The 17,500-nt window shown below is 37.5% G+C and overlaps 1 protein-coding gene across 2 annotated transcripts in view; it reads left to right on the top strand.

Moving 5' to 3' along the window:
- LOC115220765 (b(0,+)-type amino acid transporter 1-like) overlaps positions 1-17,500 on the top strand; it is a 143,288-nt gene that overhangs the window by 48,446 nt on the left and 77,342 nt on the right. Inside the window, exons 11-13 of one of the 2 annotated variants that reach the window (XM_029790905.2) lie at positions 2,286-2,435; positions 5,601-5,769; positions 6,554-7,328. The exons of the other annotated variant lie outside the window; for it this stretch is intronic. Of the exons in view, the coding sequence (XP_029646765.1) occupies positions 2,286-2,435; positions 5,601-5,769; positions 6,554-6,642 (408 nt within the window). The 3' untranslated portion in view covers positions 6,643-7,328. Of the gene's footprint in view, positions 1-2,285; positions 2,436-5,600; positions 5,770-6,553; positions 7,329-17,500 lie in introns of those variants that run through there. 2 annotated transcript variants of the gene reach the window in all.

The raw sequence follows: 17,500 nt of genomic DNA, 5'->3' as shown, positions 1-17,500 counted from the left end.
TATATGTCTCCACTGTCCTGCTTTTGTTACCAACTTTGACCCTCCACAAATCCCAAATTTTATTTTGGTTCACGGGAGCAACTGCCTTTCGAAGCCTCATATTGTTGTTAATTGCTCGAAATGAGGAGTTGATGGACAGCCAACAACTGATGAAGGGTTGTTCTTTATGTTACTTGTCTTGTTTACCATTTGTTCCTCTCGTTGTTCACATAGCCAAGTTCGTCTGCGTATTTCATGTTGTTTACGTTTTTTTACGTCCTATACCCATACATACACACACACACACACACACACATATATATGTACGTATATGTATGCATATATGCATGTGTGTGTGTGTGTATATATATATATATATATATATATTTCAAGAGTAGTGTTCACAAATTTCAGGAAGCATGGAGTTTTTGAAGGATGGATTGTCCTGACCGAGAACACCGGAGGTCTCAACTATCACAGGCTCGATCATAAACCTGTCGGAGAGTGACCTATACTTTGACAGTTTGTTTTTCTTAGCTTGACGAACAACAGAGCCTGGGCTGGTAGCTGACAACACAGGGGAAGGTGTCACAGCTTGTGGCATCCCAGATGAGGGACCTACCAACACGAAACGGGAAAATTGTCATACCATCCAGCCTTTTACCATCCCCTCAGTCTTGCCCTGCAGATTCGAGCTGGAAAGGGAAGCCTGTGGCATTTAGGCCCTGATTTATGATCTTGTTAAGGGTGGCATAGAAAGTGGTCAGCACTATGACGGCAGGACAGTGGAGTGAGGCTGAAAGAATCCACTGTGGATCCGAAGTAGCATCCATGAGGCTCTCAGATCTGGAGACCAAACCTCAAGGAAATGCCAATGCACTGGTAGTCATTATCAAGCTGAGTGCCAGTTGCAAGTGATGGCACCGCATTGAGCCAAGCTCTGCTGTGAGGCTTGAAAGCTGAATGGAAATAAGCTGGATGGTTCTGGTCAGGTCTTGAATAAACCATTGCACCTTATATATACAAAGGTATGGCGATGGAAACAAGGAAAATAGAACTCAAAATATAGGTATATGTGTATTTTTATTAATATTTAGCAGAAGTAACAGAGTGACTCAAGTGCCGAAAGTTTTGTGGCTGATAAGTGCCAACACATGAAATTCTTGGTCCCTGAGTCATTCTGTTCCCTATGCTAAATATCAATATATATAAGTAATGATTTACCATTCAGGTACACACCTTGTAGTGTGCTGTTCAAAGCCTCAAAGCCCCTTCACAGTTCCTTGTATAAATGTGCAGCACACGACAACTTCTAAAATGGATTGATATGTAAATAAGTGAAACAGCAAATAAAGAATTATATACCTTGTGACAAGTTATATGAGGTGACACATATGTACCTATGATGCACCACAACTGTTTGCACGGGATCTCACCTGTGAGGTACCAGTGCACGGAGTGAGTAGACAAACGTAAGAAAGGCACCCACCATGGCAAGGGACGACTATCAGAAGCGTATATATATATATATATATATATATATATATATATATATATATATATATATATATAATATATATATATATATAAAGGGAAATAAAACAAAAGACGAAGGCAGGTGGAGTACAAACAAACAAATGTATTAGTATAGCGCTCAGGAATAGAAATAGAAAAGTCTTATGTATGTATAAAGAAGTGTCATGGGTGGTCATAGAGGCGATACATCAGAGTCACCTATGCTGCTAAGCACTTTATAGGTACGAAACCAATGGTCACTTTATGACCAGCCCCGTAACATTTAACTTCTTACAAAATATATTTCTGCTATAATGCTTTAGAATGTGCCTCATTTTCAGATATATGAACGACTGATTATGTAAATAGGGAGAGAGAGAATGTGTATGTGTGTAACATATGATGTACATACTGTACACTTTTTGCTCCCCAAACATGCAAATCTATCAAAATTGCAAGCGTTTAGTGAATTATCTTACCCAGTTTTATTGAATGATTGTATTTCATGTTTTAGTTCTGTTTGCTGAAATTTGTGATGCCATATCCAGGCCCTGTTTTGGAACCAATGAGGGAGCCTCATGTCTCCTCCAAATCTCAAATCTCTCTCTAATGACCTTTAAATAAAATCTGTATCAGAAAAAATATATTAACTGGTAAAAGAAATAAAAGAAACAAAATTGAACAGCTTCGTCATGGATGGAGCTCCTTTGTTTCCATGTCTGTTCCAAACAATTATAACATCCCATTGTACTATAACTGTCCTAATACTGAATTCTTTGCTTTATCTGCAGGCAATAATTGCTTTGATCATGATAATACCAGGAGAAATATCTTCACTAATTGATTTCTTCAGTTTTACTGCCTGGCTTTTCTATGGACTGGCTTTCTTATCGCTTATAGTAATGAGGTTTACAAAGAAAGATGAGCCCAGACCTTTCAAGGTAAGTAGACAATCACACACACACACACACACACACATACACGCACATGCAGACGTGGATATATTTCTTGTTACCAATCCTCACCTGTTTTTGAAGCAAGATAATATTTCCCTATGGGCAGATATATTTCCACGGAACATTAGGAATAAATAACACTGCTTGGATGACAGGGATGCTCATTTACAAATATCATGTTATTGAGACGAGGAGACACACACACACATGCATATGAAATCGATGAGAGTATTTACATACATTGGTGCAGTGAGTAAAGTCAGAATAACAAAAGAGTACTTCTGTAGACTATGGGAAATATGAAACTCAGAGCTGTCTGCATTTAACAAAACCATATCTCATAATGCTTTTGTAGTACCAGTGCTAGTGCCAATATTTGGAACATGAAAGCCAGAAAAGTACTGACTACCAGTACTTTGAATGTTGTACCATTCAAAACGTTTTATTCTTTACAAACAATACACAATGCTTCAAGCGATCTACAATACTCTCCTATACATACATACATACGTACATACACACATACATACATACATACATACATACATACATACATACACACATACATACATACACACATACATACATACACACATACATACATACATACATACATACATACATACCTGCATACATACATACATACATGCATGCATACATACATACATACATACATACATACATACATACATACATACATACATACATACACATACATACATACAACATACATACATACATACATACATACACACATACATACATACATACATACATACATACATACTACATACATACATACATACATGCATGCATACATACATACATACATACATACATACATACATACATACATACATACATACATACATACATATATGTATATATTTATATATATATAAATATATTAGGTTTGGAGATGATGTACAGGTATTTTATATTAGAAGAAATGAGGTACTCAGAAATTCGAATGGTTTTATATTTACAGATATTTATTTGTATATTACATGTTTTTATACATCATATAACTTATATCATATATCATATATTAGCGCTTTCTGCCATTCTAGTGGGGTTTTCAAATCGAACTATATATATATATATAAATATATATACACACACTCACACACATACCCACGAATGAGTAGATAAACGAAAGAAAGGCACTCAACACATTTACTGGAAGTTATGAGGCTGGTTGCAGCAAGCTGCTGGTGTCTATCGACCTTTGTCACGCCTGTCCGCCAGGCGTTGCCCTCTTATGTGAGATGAAGTGATGGTGGCAGAGGCAGAAGGTCAGTGAAAACAGCCTTTGAATGTCGCATTGCATCATTTAGACAATACCTGCTGATCAGTAAAGAAGGAACTGAGCACATACATACAAATATATACATACATACAAATATATACTTACATACAAATATATACATCAGTAGTTTTCAACCAGGGTTCCGCGGAACCTTAGGGTTCTGCCAGTACAGTCCAGGGGTTCCGCAAGAAGTTACAAAACTGCTAAAATCGGCAGTAATTTTTAATTCTCCTGTGCAGATATGTGTGCATAAGACTATTAAATTATTGCACAGGGGTTCCTCGAGCCAGTGGAATCTTTTCTTGGGGTTCCGCTCCAGCAAAATGTTTGAAAAGCACTGATATACATACATACAAATATACATACATACAAATATATACATACATACAGATATAAACATACATACAGATATAAACATACATACAAATATATACATACATACAAATATATACATACAAATATATACATACATATAAATATATACATACAAATATAAACATACAGATATAAACATACATACAAATATATACATACATACAAATATATACATACATACAAATATAAACATACATACAGATATAAACATACATACAAATATATACATACATACAAATATATACATACATACAAATATAAACATACATACAAATATATACATACATACAGATATAAACATACATACAATATATACATACATACAAATATATACATACATGAAGAGCTTCTTTCAGATTCTGATTGAACTTGGTAAAACTCACAAGGATTTGGTCATCCTGGATTGGCAGTAGAAGATATGTTCCTTGAATGCCATGCAATGGGATTGAACCTGAAACCACGTTTGTTGAGAAGTTTCTTAACCAGACAGCCATGTCTGTGCCTCATAGTTACAAATCGAACTTCTTAATCGTTAAATCATGTTGTGTCCCTGTGTAGGAACGTGGTTTAGTGGTTAAGGTATTTGGCTCACAATCGTAAGGTTGTAAGTTCGATTCCTGGCAGCGCTATGTGTCCTTAAGCAAGACCCTTTATTTCACATTGCTCCAGTCCACTCAGCTGGCAAGAAATAAGTAATACCTGTATTTCAAAGGGGCCAGCCTTGTCACATTACTTTGTTATGCTGAATCGCTCTGAGAACTATGTTAAGGGTACACATGTCTGTGGTGTACTCATCCACTTGCACGTGCAATTTCACGTGCAGCCTCTTCCATTGATTGGATCAACTGGAACACTCACCATCATAACCGATGGAGCAACGGTAAGCAAGCTGTGTCTCTGCGTGTCGTTGCTTTTCTGTTTATAGATTGCATTTTCAGAACACATGTTAGACATCTTTCTATTTAATTTTTTCTGAAGTGGATTTTGTTATTAGACGTGGCCATGCTGGGGCATTGCCTTGAAGAATTTTTAGTTCAATGAATTGATCTTAGAACCTGTTTTGCTTTCGAAACCTGATACTTATTCTATGAATCTCTTTTTCCAAACTGATAACTTATGGGAATGGAAACACCAACACCAGTTGTCAAGCAGTGGTGGAGGGGGGCGGGCAAACAGAGGCACAAAGATATACACTTGACAACCAGTGTTGGTGTGCTTACATCCATGTAACATTGGCAAAATTTACTGATAGAATAAGGCCCAGGCTTAAGAAAATAAGCACAGCATCATTGAACTAAAGTTCTCTCAGGCAGTGCCCCATCATGGCCACAGTCTAATGATTAAAACAAATACACGATAAAAGATAAAGCATTACAATTCTCATCAAATTTTTCAGCTGCTAATCCCTTTTGTTTTCAATGAAACCAAGATTAATTTTTAAAATTTCTCCTTTATCTTCTTTTAAGGTTTTCATCCTTGTACCAGTTGTAATGCTCATCATCTCCGTATATCTGGTGGTAGCACCAATTGTACAAAATCCCGATTTGGGTTTTCTCTACGCCTTCCTTTTAATCATCGGAGGACTTATCTTCTATTTCATTTTTCTCCACTTCAAAGTCCAGTTGCCATGCATGGGTAAGTGTGCCTTTTTTTTTACCTATCTTTTCTCATTCTTTTTCTTGTTTCTGTCATTTGGCTGTGGCCATCTTGGGCCACCACCTTTGACTGAGGCCTGGCAAACCAGATGGCTGCACCAGACTCCAATCTGATCTGGCAGAGTTTCTACAGCTGAATGTCCTCCCTAGCGCCAACCACTCTGAGAGTGTAGTGGGTGCTTTTACGTGCCACCGGCATGAGGGCCAGTCAGGCGGTACTGGCAACGGCCACGCTCAAATGGTGCTTCTTATGTGCCACCTGCACAGGAGCCAGTCCAGTGGCACTGGCAACGACCTTGCTTAAGTATAATACATAGATGGCTATTTTTACTAAATACTGCCTCAATTATATATACCGGTTTTTTAATCACCGTGAGATCTTAGAATGCTGAACCTTACAAAGGAGGTGACAGAGGACTGGGATATGTGGTGCATTTCTATACTCGAGAAGATACACCCACCACAGCAGAAATGAGATACTAAAACCAATGTATCAGCATTGGTGTGGATGCTGGTGACACGTAAAAAACACCCTATACACTCTGTGTTAGTAGGCTTACAAAGAATAAGCTCTGGGGTCGATTTGCTCGACTATAAAGGCGGTACTCCGGCATGGCCGCAGTCAGCTGACTGAAACAAGTAAAAGTGTAAAGAGAGTATTACTTAATCTGTGTGTGTGTGTGTGTGTGTTGTGTGTGTGTGTGTAATATATATACAAGTGTACATCTATACTCATCCTATGTACTTATTTTTCTATATTTCAGAAGCCTTTACTGAATTTATTCAAAAGTTTGCGTGTGTTGCTCCATCAAAATATAAGCCACCTGACCATTCCAAAGACAACAAGCTTTAAGCATCAAAATTGGTAAAAACAAATATTCTGCCATTTGGAATTAAATTTTAATTCCATGAAAGTTTCAGGAAGAAAAAAAGGGAAAAAGAAAAAGCAAATACTCAACAATATGAAAATGAAATGAATTTCTCTGGATAACTCTGTGTGTGTGTGTGTGTGAGAGAGAAAGAGAGAGAGAGAGAGAGAGAGAGTGAGTGTTTGTGTGTGTGTGCGTGTGTTTAATCTTTTTACTGGAATTTTCTTGGAGATATTATATACTGAACCAAATCTCAACGTTGGACTCTTTAGCCTGAGTGTAAAATGTTGAGCAGCTATGGTTTATTTTCAACTGAAAAGTGGAGGCAAAAAATGAGGCAAAAAAGCCTAAACATAACGATATACTTGTTCTGCAGTAAAATTGAATGAACAATATTTTTCAGTGAAAGAATCTTCTGAACAACTTGAAACATGGCATAATTTCATTAACTAATATTAACACTTCACCCTATCATCTATACTCATACATTTTTCCTTGCTCGAATATCAACTCACTGGGATTTCATTCTCAGCACATGAACTTACAATTGTACGAATGATAAGAGCATTCATATTGAGTTCACTGGTCATTGAGGGCTTGCAAAGCTTATAAAGCCAAACACTTTCTTCTGACAAAAACAGTGAAAAGAAAACAAACTTATTTTGCTCATAAAAAAAAAGGAAAGACACCAGATCAAATCTTCACCAATTCTTTTCTTACCATATTTCTATTGAAATATATTGTCTTTGGTTTGGTTATTTTTGAAAATATTGAAAACTTTTAACCAAAATAACTTTTTTAATTTTGTTGTATCTTGGAAGAGTTGTTATGCCAATCATAATAACACATACACTGGGTCAATTCCACTTCTTTCTTGTTAGTCATTTTGTTGAATATGTAACCATCTAACTAATCAAGCTTTTGTTTAATGTGCTCGTCAAACAATTGATTGGCTGTTTGTTAGAGTTCTTTCGTTGCTGGTCACCACCTTTTCAGTGACTTGGTGATTTCCTCTCTCACTCTGAGGTCTGTAAGGTCTGCCCTTGTTATTATTATTGCTATTATTATTGGTGTAACCACTCTCCCAACACACAACAAAATTTGTTTCAACACACAAATTCACATCAAGAATCTTGCAAAACAAATACAACTTCGTCATTATTGTTTTGCTTGAAGCAAAAGCTAACATGGAATCTTGATGGAAGATTTTAATTTAGTTCACTTTAGTACAGAAAGATTGTGTCATAAAATCAGGGGTGATCTCAGATATGTCGTTATCCAAAGGATTAATTCAATTAAAACCTTAATTTTTTTTAAATTGAAAAAAAAATGTTTTTTAAATTTTTAAATATTATTATTATTATTATTATTACTAGTATTGTTGTTATACATACATACATACAAGCATACGTAATAATAATAATAATAATAATAATAATAATAATAATAAGTGGATGTAAACACATGAACAAAATAAGAATAAACAAAAGCAAATTACACAAACTTATATAAACAGAAGATACAAATATTACAGGCATCCCCCCACACACACACTAACTAAACATAGACGCACATAGAGATATATGCATGCGCAAATGAAGACACATACAATAGAAATACAAAATGGCTGACGGTTAGTAAGGAGAGACACACAAATAAGAAAGAAGAAAGCAAAGGACCACTGATGCTGTCACAGGAATGTGACGAAAGAACTCTGGCCGAAATAAGATTAAGTTTAATGTAAAAAATAAATAACACTGAAGCAAAGTAACACCAAATATATAGTGCGTGTGTTTTTATTGGCTAAACTGGCAAAATGAACATTCCGAAATACAACAACAACTTCATTATAAAGTTGAGCAAAAAAATTTTTGATGAACGAAATTAAATATTGATTGATTTTTTAAAATCCAAATTGTGACCTACCCTCATTGAAGAACTTATCAGACAATAGATTTGTTGATGGTTTTAAGTGATGAAAGCGACACAGTAACTACTTAAAATAAAATGTCTTTCTGGATTATTTTTTTTTCCTGCTACTTTCCAGTAAAAGAAAAACGAATCCTGCAAGGAATACACTAAATATCATTTACTAACATGTCTAATATGACCGGATTAAAAGGAAAAATTATTTTATGAATACACATACATCAAATGTCTGATAAATGCTATGTCTAACTAATTAGTATTTTTACCTGAAAAAGTGTTTTCACATTTTGGACAAACATCTTTTAAAAAACAATTTTTACAAAAAAAAAAGCAATAAAAAAAAAGATGAGAAAATTCTTCAAATATTGACTTTTAAAATTATCAGTGCAATTTTTGTCTTTTGGAGTCTAAAAGGCATTTCATAAACAATATTCTGCAAGTGGGAAATGTGACATTTCCATACTTGCCATCTCTGAAGAGCACAAGTATTAGATAACCATTCAGTTTGCTAATATTCAGTGCAAAACTAATTGATGAAATCGGCCGTAAGGGATCTATAATACTGAATACTTTGATTAATATATAATTGTTGATACATTGTAAGCTTCTCACAGAGTGTTATGTTGTTGTTCCTTTATCATGCAATAAATACACGATTACAATAACTAACACAAATCTAAACAACAACAACAAACATATTTTTTTGTAATAAATCATTATATTAAGGCGGTGAGCTAGCAGAAACGTTAGCATGCCGGGCGAAATGCTTAGCAGTATTTCATCTGTCTTTACGTTCTGAGTTCAAATTCTGCCAAGGTCGACTTTGCCTTTCATCCTTTTGGGGTCAATAAATTAAGTACCAGCTGCGTACTGAGGTTAATCTAATCAACTGGCCCCCTCCAACAAAATTTCGGGCTTTGTGCCTTGAGTAGAAAAGAATAAATCATTATATTTGTAAAAGAAATTTTATTTTATATAATATCTTTATTGAAGTTTAGTATCAAAATATTTCATTCATTTTTTATTTGTTTCAGTAATTTGACTGTGGCCATGCTGGGGCAGTACCTTTTCAGTTTAACAGACTGGCCCCAGTACTTATGTATGTTTTTCTTTTTTAGCCTGGTACTTATTCTACAAGTCTTTTCTACCAAGCCCCTAAGGTATGAGGATGTAAACAAACCAACGTAGCTTATCAAGCACCCACACATACCAGAATGGCAAATAGATATTAAATGATGATGACAATGAATTCCAGTTTGGTTCTAAGCTTGGAATTTACTTTATAAAGTGATGGATTGCTTCATTGATGATATATTTAAAAATCCGTTCCTATCCCTAAAATTTATATAAACATTAACAAGGAGAATGGAGTGAGTAACTTGTTTGACTTCATGATTGAAGAATTGTTTCATCGATACTCAAACTTCTGGTAGAGCATTGAGGGATCCAAGTTGCTCGCTCTGTTCTCCATGTTGACAGGCTTCCATAGAATTTCTGTGTACCAAGTTCACTCGCATAAACGGAGAAATTCCAACATATATTCTGAAACAATCCTATTTCTCCATCAGATGACAACACACGTGCTCTGGTCTTCTCGTAGGTCTTTGCAAAGGCAAGAAATAGTTCTTCTGGATTGTCACATGCTCAAGAGAATCTTCAACATTTTGTAACGATGAATGCTATCAAATGCTTCCCTGAAATCCATGAAGCTTATAATGACAGGTAGCTGTTTCGATTCAACTCCTATGATACACATCAGGGCTAACATCTGAGATGTTGTGGTCTAAATCCATTTTGATTTGGTCTCAGATGGTTATCAAGTGCCTGGTGAGGATCATCCGGTTGATGACTTTGGGCAAGATGTTGGACAGTGAAATTCCTATGTACTTAGTTTCATTGTTGAGGTTTCCTGACTTTGGGATTAGTATCAAGTTAATATCGGATCAGTTTTCAATGCCTCACTGAAATAACAAAGTTTACAATGGCAAGCATTGCTCAGTCATACGTTGGAAGAAGGAATTTGAACTGGAGACAATAAACTTTTCTTTTATTAATCTCTTTATCTGTCTTTATACACACACACACACACTCCCAGTTACATTTTTAGGAGTGCTCCGTTGTTTTTGTTTGTCTGTCATTCCAGCTTGTCAGCCCTTGCTCAAACCATCCAACCCATGCCAGCATGGACAATGGACGTTAAACAATGATACCGACGATGATTATTTATATATATATATGTACAGAGGTTAGACAAAATAATAGAAGCACCTTAAAATTTCAAACAAATTTATTTTAATATGGGATAGGACCACCTTTAGGTGTAATCACAGCTTGAATTCTTCAAGGTATGGACTCGTACAAAGTTTGAATTGTTTCCAAAGCAATTTTTGTCCATTCTTCAGCTAAAACAGCCTCCAGTTCTTGTAGTGGTGATAGTGGAGGATATTAACTCCTTACTTGTTTTTCTAAAATGCACCATAAATGATCAATAATAATGAGATCTGGGGACTGTGGTGGCCAAATAAGATGTTCAACTTCACCAGAATGTTCCTCGTGCCATTCAGTAACAACTTCAGCGGTGTGAATTGGTGCATTATCATCCTGAAAGATTGCGTTTCCCTCCGGAAACAGTTCCACAACCATAGGATGAATTTGATCAGATAAAATGCTTAAATAGTCTCGACTATTAATTCTGCTATGAAGGAAAACCATTGGGCAGACGGATTTCCAAGATATAGCCCCACACCCCAATCATCACAAATCCCCCTCCATGTTTAACAGTCTGGGTCAAATGCTTCTTTTGGCTGTCTCCACACGTATACTCGGCCGGTGGTCAGAAATAAGGTAATATCATTCTTCCACTGCTCTAGAGACCAATTCTTTAGGTTTTACTCCACTCTAAATGCTTTGCGACGTTCGTTTTTGAAAGTAGTGGTTTTCTGATTGCAGCCCTCCAGTGAAACCTGGCTTTGTGTAGTTCCCAGCAAACAGTTTTTGTGGAAACTGGGTTCTCGAGGTGGTCATTAATCCCTGCAGTAATTTTGGGAGCTGTAGTCTTGTGAGCCTTTCTAACAAGTTGCGTAAGAGTCCGACAGTCCCTATCTGAAAGTTTTGGTTTTCTTCCGGAATTTTGTTTCAACGAGGAGGTTTTTCCCACTTTCTCAAAGGCTGTCATTACTTTCGAGACAGTACTTCTTGATGCATCAAACATTTCAGGTGTTTTCATAACGCTAGTGCTTGCCATACGAGCACCAACAATTTAACCTCGTTGAAAGTCCGATAGATCTGTCATTTTAATGAATTTTAATTACCTTTTTCTGATGATATCTGAAAAGAAACACCAATTTTAGCAAAACATATTAAGCAACACTAATAATAAATAAAAAAACATCCCCGCCAACAATACATAGAAAAACAGTACCAGAACAAGTGCTTGTGTTGCAAATACCAAGAACTTTATTGCCATCAAGGAGATGGCAATGCCCAAAATGTCTGAAGGGATTCTGTGCAGTGAACCCAGCATAAACAATGGGTAAACTACAAGAGTTGAAGTGAGATCACAAGTAGGCTGAGAGAGAAGACAGACTTTGTATGCAGCAGAATGTGTAATGCCAGTATGTATGAGTAACAGAACATGTGCTGAGGGAAAGAATTAGGTACGAAAGTAATTTGATGTGATGTGGTGGAGAGATTATATAATGAACTCATTGTATACGGTGCTCTGGTGCACAACTCATGAGAAACAGTACCGAAAACTGCAGGAACAGTACCGTAAATCTTCGAGTATAGTCTGCCCTTGAGTATAATACGCAAGAGATTTTTAGGGGGCTGTGCTTCTGAAAAACCTAAACCTTGTGTATAATACACACCTCTTCTCTAATCTGAGTCATGCATAATTAAGCCAGCAGCACCTAGTCGAACAAACACTTCCGTGCATGCGTAATACAATAATGGTGGTATTCTTAACTGTTATATGGGAATGTAAATGTTTGCAAATTGTGTTTGTTACATGTTATTCTATGTTCTGAATACTTTTATTTTAATAAATGTTGCTTACTGCAAGTTATGGATGATTCTTTTATGACTTCATTGCTTTCAGGCTTAACTTGATGTATTTTCGCGTCTGACATCACAAAATGCGTCGGAATAAGCATTGAGGCTCGGACATTGCTGAGAAAATATTTTTCACTTTTAACCTCGTATGTAGTACACACTGGTGATTTTGACCCTTAAATTCTGGGGGGAAAATGCGGATTATACTCGAGGATTTACGGTACATAGAATATGCACAGGAAGTGAACAGTGAAAAAGTCTTTAAAAGAAAAGGGAGGTAAGGGTCATCAGGTGTAGAATACTGAGCTTGTAGAGATATGTGATACATTTAGGGATGATGGATGGGAGTAAATTAGTAGCAAAAGGATCCAAACAGAAGAAGTACGCAAAACAGAGGAAGACTAAGGAAGACATGGGACGAAATGGAGAAGGATGATCTCGGGAGGTTGAACGTCTGAACGTCATGAAGGAAGTAGAAAAAGTTGCAGCAAGTGGCACGTAATAAACTGTACTTGGCCAACAATAAGGATAGCAGAGGGGTGTAACTAGGTGGGTACAGATAGGAGATGTACACAACTTACTAGTTCAAGGGTGGCATGAAGTATTGTGGTAGTGGTAGACAAGACAAAGAAAGTATAAGCATGGGAAAATGGACATAAAATAATTATATACACACACACATACATACATATATATGAAATAGATATATGCGTGTTTGTGTGTGTGTGTATATATATGTATATATATATATATATATGACATGATAAGATATATATATATATATATATATAACACCATTTAAGCATGGCCGTTGCCTGTACTGCCTGACTGGCCCTTGTGCCGGTGGCATGTAAAAGCACCCACTACACTCTCGGAGTGGTTGGCGTTAGGAATGGCATCCAGCAGTAGAAACTCTGCCAGATCAAGACTGGAGCCTGGTGCAACCATCTGGTTCGCCAGTCCTCAGTCAAATCGTCCAACCCATGCTAGCATGGAAAGTGGACATTAAACAATGATGATGATGATAATGATATGTTCATAAATGAGTCCAACCCATGCCAGCATGGAAAGCGGACATTAAATGATGATGATCAGACAGATATTCTCCCTATAGAATACACTTCATAGTGCTCAAGAGGTTTAAATTTGAGCAGTAAATATAAGGGTAAGCAAGTTAGGCAAGTCAGTATACAAAATATATTAAATACATTTAATACAAAAAAAAGGTACATATGTTTACATATAAAAACGTCCAACTTACACAGAACAGAAATGATAGGAATTAAAGGGGTCGAATAAGAGTTTTACAACTCGAACAGCTGTTTCTGGGGGCTTGATGGTCCAAAATAATGATTGTAAATTGATTCCATCATTGGATAATACCAGCCTCTGTCTTCAGGGAAGAATTTTACATATGAGGTGTTTACAGAAAGGATCTTTATCCAATGATAAAGAATCTATCATCTGATGATGGAATCAATTTAATTCCTGATATCATTTTCATTGTGTAAGTTTGAACTTTTTATATGTAAACATATGTACATTTTTTATATTAAATGTATTTAAGGAGTAACCTGCCTATCTTTACATTTACTCCTTATATACATACATATCTATCTATCTATCTATCTATCTATCTATCTATCTATCTATCTATCTATCTATCTATCTATCTATCTATCTAACCAAAACATTCTATAGGGGATTAGTGGAGGGGAGGTACGACGATGAGCTCGGGGCGAACCTGGACATCGACGAGGAATACCTGACCTGCCTGTTCGGGATGACTTTCGGGCCAGGGCCTATGGACAACTTTCAGAGATCCCTGGCCTGGCAGTGCTACCGAGAAGCGCTACCCGTTCGGGATAAGCTCTACAGACACAGCTCGAGAAACACGAGGCCGACCTGCCCGAGATGCGGTCAGAGTGACGAAACCGTTCTGCACGCACTCGTGCTGTGTCCAACAATTTCCGACCTGTGGGCTTATGTTGAACAACTGCTGTCATGTGTGGGACGAGTCGGTTTATCAGCTGAGTCTATCGTCAATATTGTCACGCCTCCTTCCTTCAAACGGGAAGGAAGAGCTATTTTCATCATCCTTGTGGCTATGGCGAAAGAATGTATCTGGTGGACGCATCTGAAAGGATTGGAGACAAACACTTTCTTCTCTGGTCAAACTCTCATCAACTTCTTCAAGTACCACTTGAAAAGGAAAGTGAGAGTAGAGAGGCAAGTTCTGTCTTGCGAACGTTTTAAAAAAAGATGGGTGAATGTAGCAAGGATGGCACGTATGAATGACGAAGCCACCTTGAGCATAATCCTATGAACCCAGAAATTGAAAACAGAGGGTTACCCACTTGCAAACCAATGTGGTAACATATAACAATATTGACCAAGGTTACCGTGGTCTTTTTCGTAGGCTTTTCTTCCCACGGATAAACCTTACTTGCTTTCCCCTTTACACCATACATCATGACACTGTGATACACGATCCCTATTGATCGTTTTTTTTTCCTCTCCCCCTTTTTTCCTCTTTTTTCTTCTTTTTTCATTTTTCTTTTTTTTTTTTTTCCCTTTTTTCTTTTCCTTTTTTCTTTTTTTCTTTTTTTTTGTTCTTTTTTCCCTTTTACGATCCCTTTTGATCGAAAACCTACGCCACCTTTTTTTTTTCTCCCCCAAAAGAAAAGCTCTACCTTGTAACTTGTCCCATCTGTGTGCAGCCCTGTGTGGCCAATAAAGAAACTTATCTATCTATCTATCTATCTATATATATATATATATTATTGATTACTTTTTAAAGTTATCTCTACAGTACTGACTTATAAGCCTTTAATATACTTTGATACTTTGCAGTATATTCATCATCATCATCATCATCATTTAACGTCCGCTTTCCATGCTAGCATGGATTGGACGGTTCAACTGGGGTCTGGGAAGCCAGAAGGCTGCACCAGGGCCAGTCTGATCTGGCAGTGTTTCTACGGCTGGATGCCCTTCCTAACGCCAACCACTCCATGAGTGTAGTTGGTGCTTTTTATGTGCCACTGACACAGGTGCCAGACAAGGCTGGCAACGGCCATAATCGGATGGTGCTTTTTACGTGCCACCGGCATGGCGGCCAGATTAGGTGGCGCTGGCAACGGTCACGTTCAGATGGTTCTCTTACGTGCCACCGGCACTGGTATCACAACTACAGTTTCCATTGATGTTGATCGATTTCGATTTTCACTTGCCTCAACAGGTCTTCACAAGTAGAGTTTTGTGTCCCAAGAAGGAAAGGTATGCATAAGTGGACTGGCTACATCCCAGGTAGAGGCCACGGGTTATGGTCTCACTTGTCCTGCCGGGTCTTCTCATGCACAGCATACTTCCAAAGTTCTCGGTTACTAGTCATTTCCTTGGTGAGACCCAATGTTCGAAGGTCGTGCTTCACCACCTCATCCCAGGTTTTCCTGGGTCTACCTTTCCACAGGTTCCCTCAACCTCTAGGATGTGGCACTTTTTCCCACAACTATCTTCAGCCATTCTCGTCACATGACCATACCAGCGCAAACGTCTCTTTTGCACACCACAACTGAGGCTTCTTAGGTTCAACTTTTCTCTCAAGGTACTTACACTCTGTCGAGTATGAACACTGACATTACACATCCATCGGAGCATACTGGCTTCATTTCTTGTGAGCTTACGCATATCCTCAGCAGTCACGGCTCATGTTTCACTGCCATGTAGCATGGCTGTTCGTACACATGCATCATACAGTCTGCCTTTTACTCTGAGCGAGAGGCCTTTTGTCACCAGCAGAGGTAAGAGCTTTCTGAACTTTGCCCAGGCTATTCTTACTCTAGCAGTTACACTTTCAGCAAACCTGCCCCCGCTACTGACTTGGTCACCTAGGTAACGGAAGCTATCAAGTATTTCTAGTTTTTCTCCCTGGAATGTGGTGGAAGTTGGTCTCTGTGCATTTTCAGTGTTTATTGCTCCTGAGCATCTGCCACATACAAAAACTATCTTCCCAGTTAGCCTTCCTTTGACATTGCTGTACCTCTTATGTGTCCATAGCTTACACTTTGTGTATCTTATAGAGTTTCTACCTACGCCTTTTCTACAGATTGAGCAGGGCATCAACCTGAAGGTGTTTGTGATTTGTCTACCTTCCTACTTATTAGGACTTTGGTTTTAGTTAGGTTGACTCTAAGGCCCTTCGATTCTAATACTTGCTTCTACACCTGAAACTTCTCCTCCAGTTCTGATAGTGATTCAGCAAGTAGAGCAAGGTCATCAGCATAGAGGAGCTCCCAGGGGCATCCTGTCTTGAATTCCTCCGTTATTGCCTGGAGGACTATGATAAATAGGAGGGGACTGAGGACTGAACCTTGGTGGACCCCTACCTCTACCTAGAATTCTTCACTGTACTCGTTGCCAACCCTCACCTTACTAACAGCGTCCCTGTACATGGCTTGCACAGCTCTCATTAACCATTCATCTATCCCTAGTTTCCTCATTGATCACCAGATAAGGGATCGGGGGACCCTGTCAAAGGCTTTCCATCATCATCATCATTGCTTAGCATCTATCTTCAAAATATGTAAATTTTGGAGACTAATGGGTCAATTAGTGTGTTAAGTAAAACACATTCATAGTTTAGTGTCATCCATGGTTGGAGTATGTTTCCACTGGAATTCCGCAGTGTTAGTTGAGATAATAATAATTAATGAAGGAAAGAGAAGATAGACTTAGCACTAGTCTTTATTCAGTACAACAATCATTTCAACGCATCCTGCAACTGTCTATTATAGGTAGGATTTTGTGCATGTAGCTGTGCTGCATCAATCTGCACAGTTTGTGTCACATCAGGTACAT

The sequence above is a fragment of the Octopus sinensis genome, linkage group LG17 (assembly GCF_006345805.1).
Source record: "Octopus sinensis linkage group LG17, ASM634580v1, whole genome shotgun sequence".
In the NCBI taxonomy this organism is placed as follows: domain Eukaryota; kingdom Metazoa; phylum Mollusca; class Cephalopoda; order Octopoda; family Octopodidae; genus Octopus; species Octopus sinensis.
Note: the sequence above shows the minus strand (reverse complement) of the source record. Positions and strands in the feature narration are given on the sequence as shown.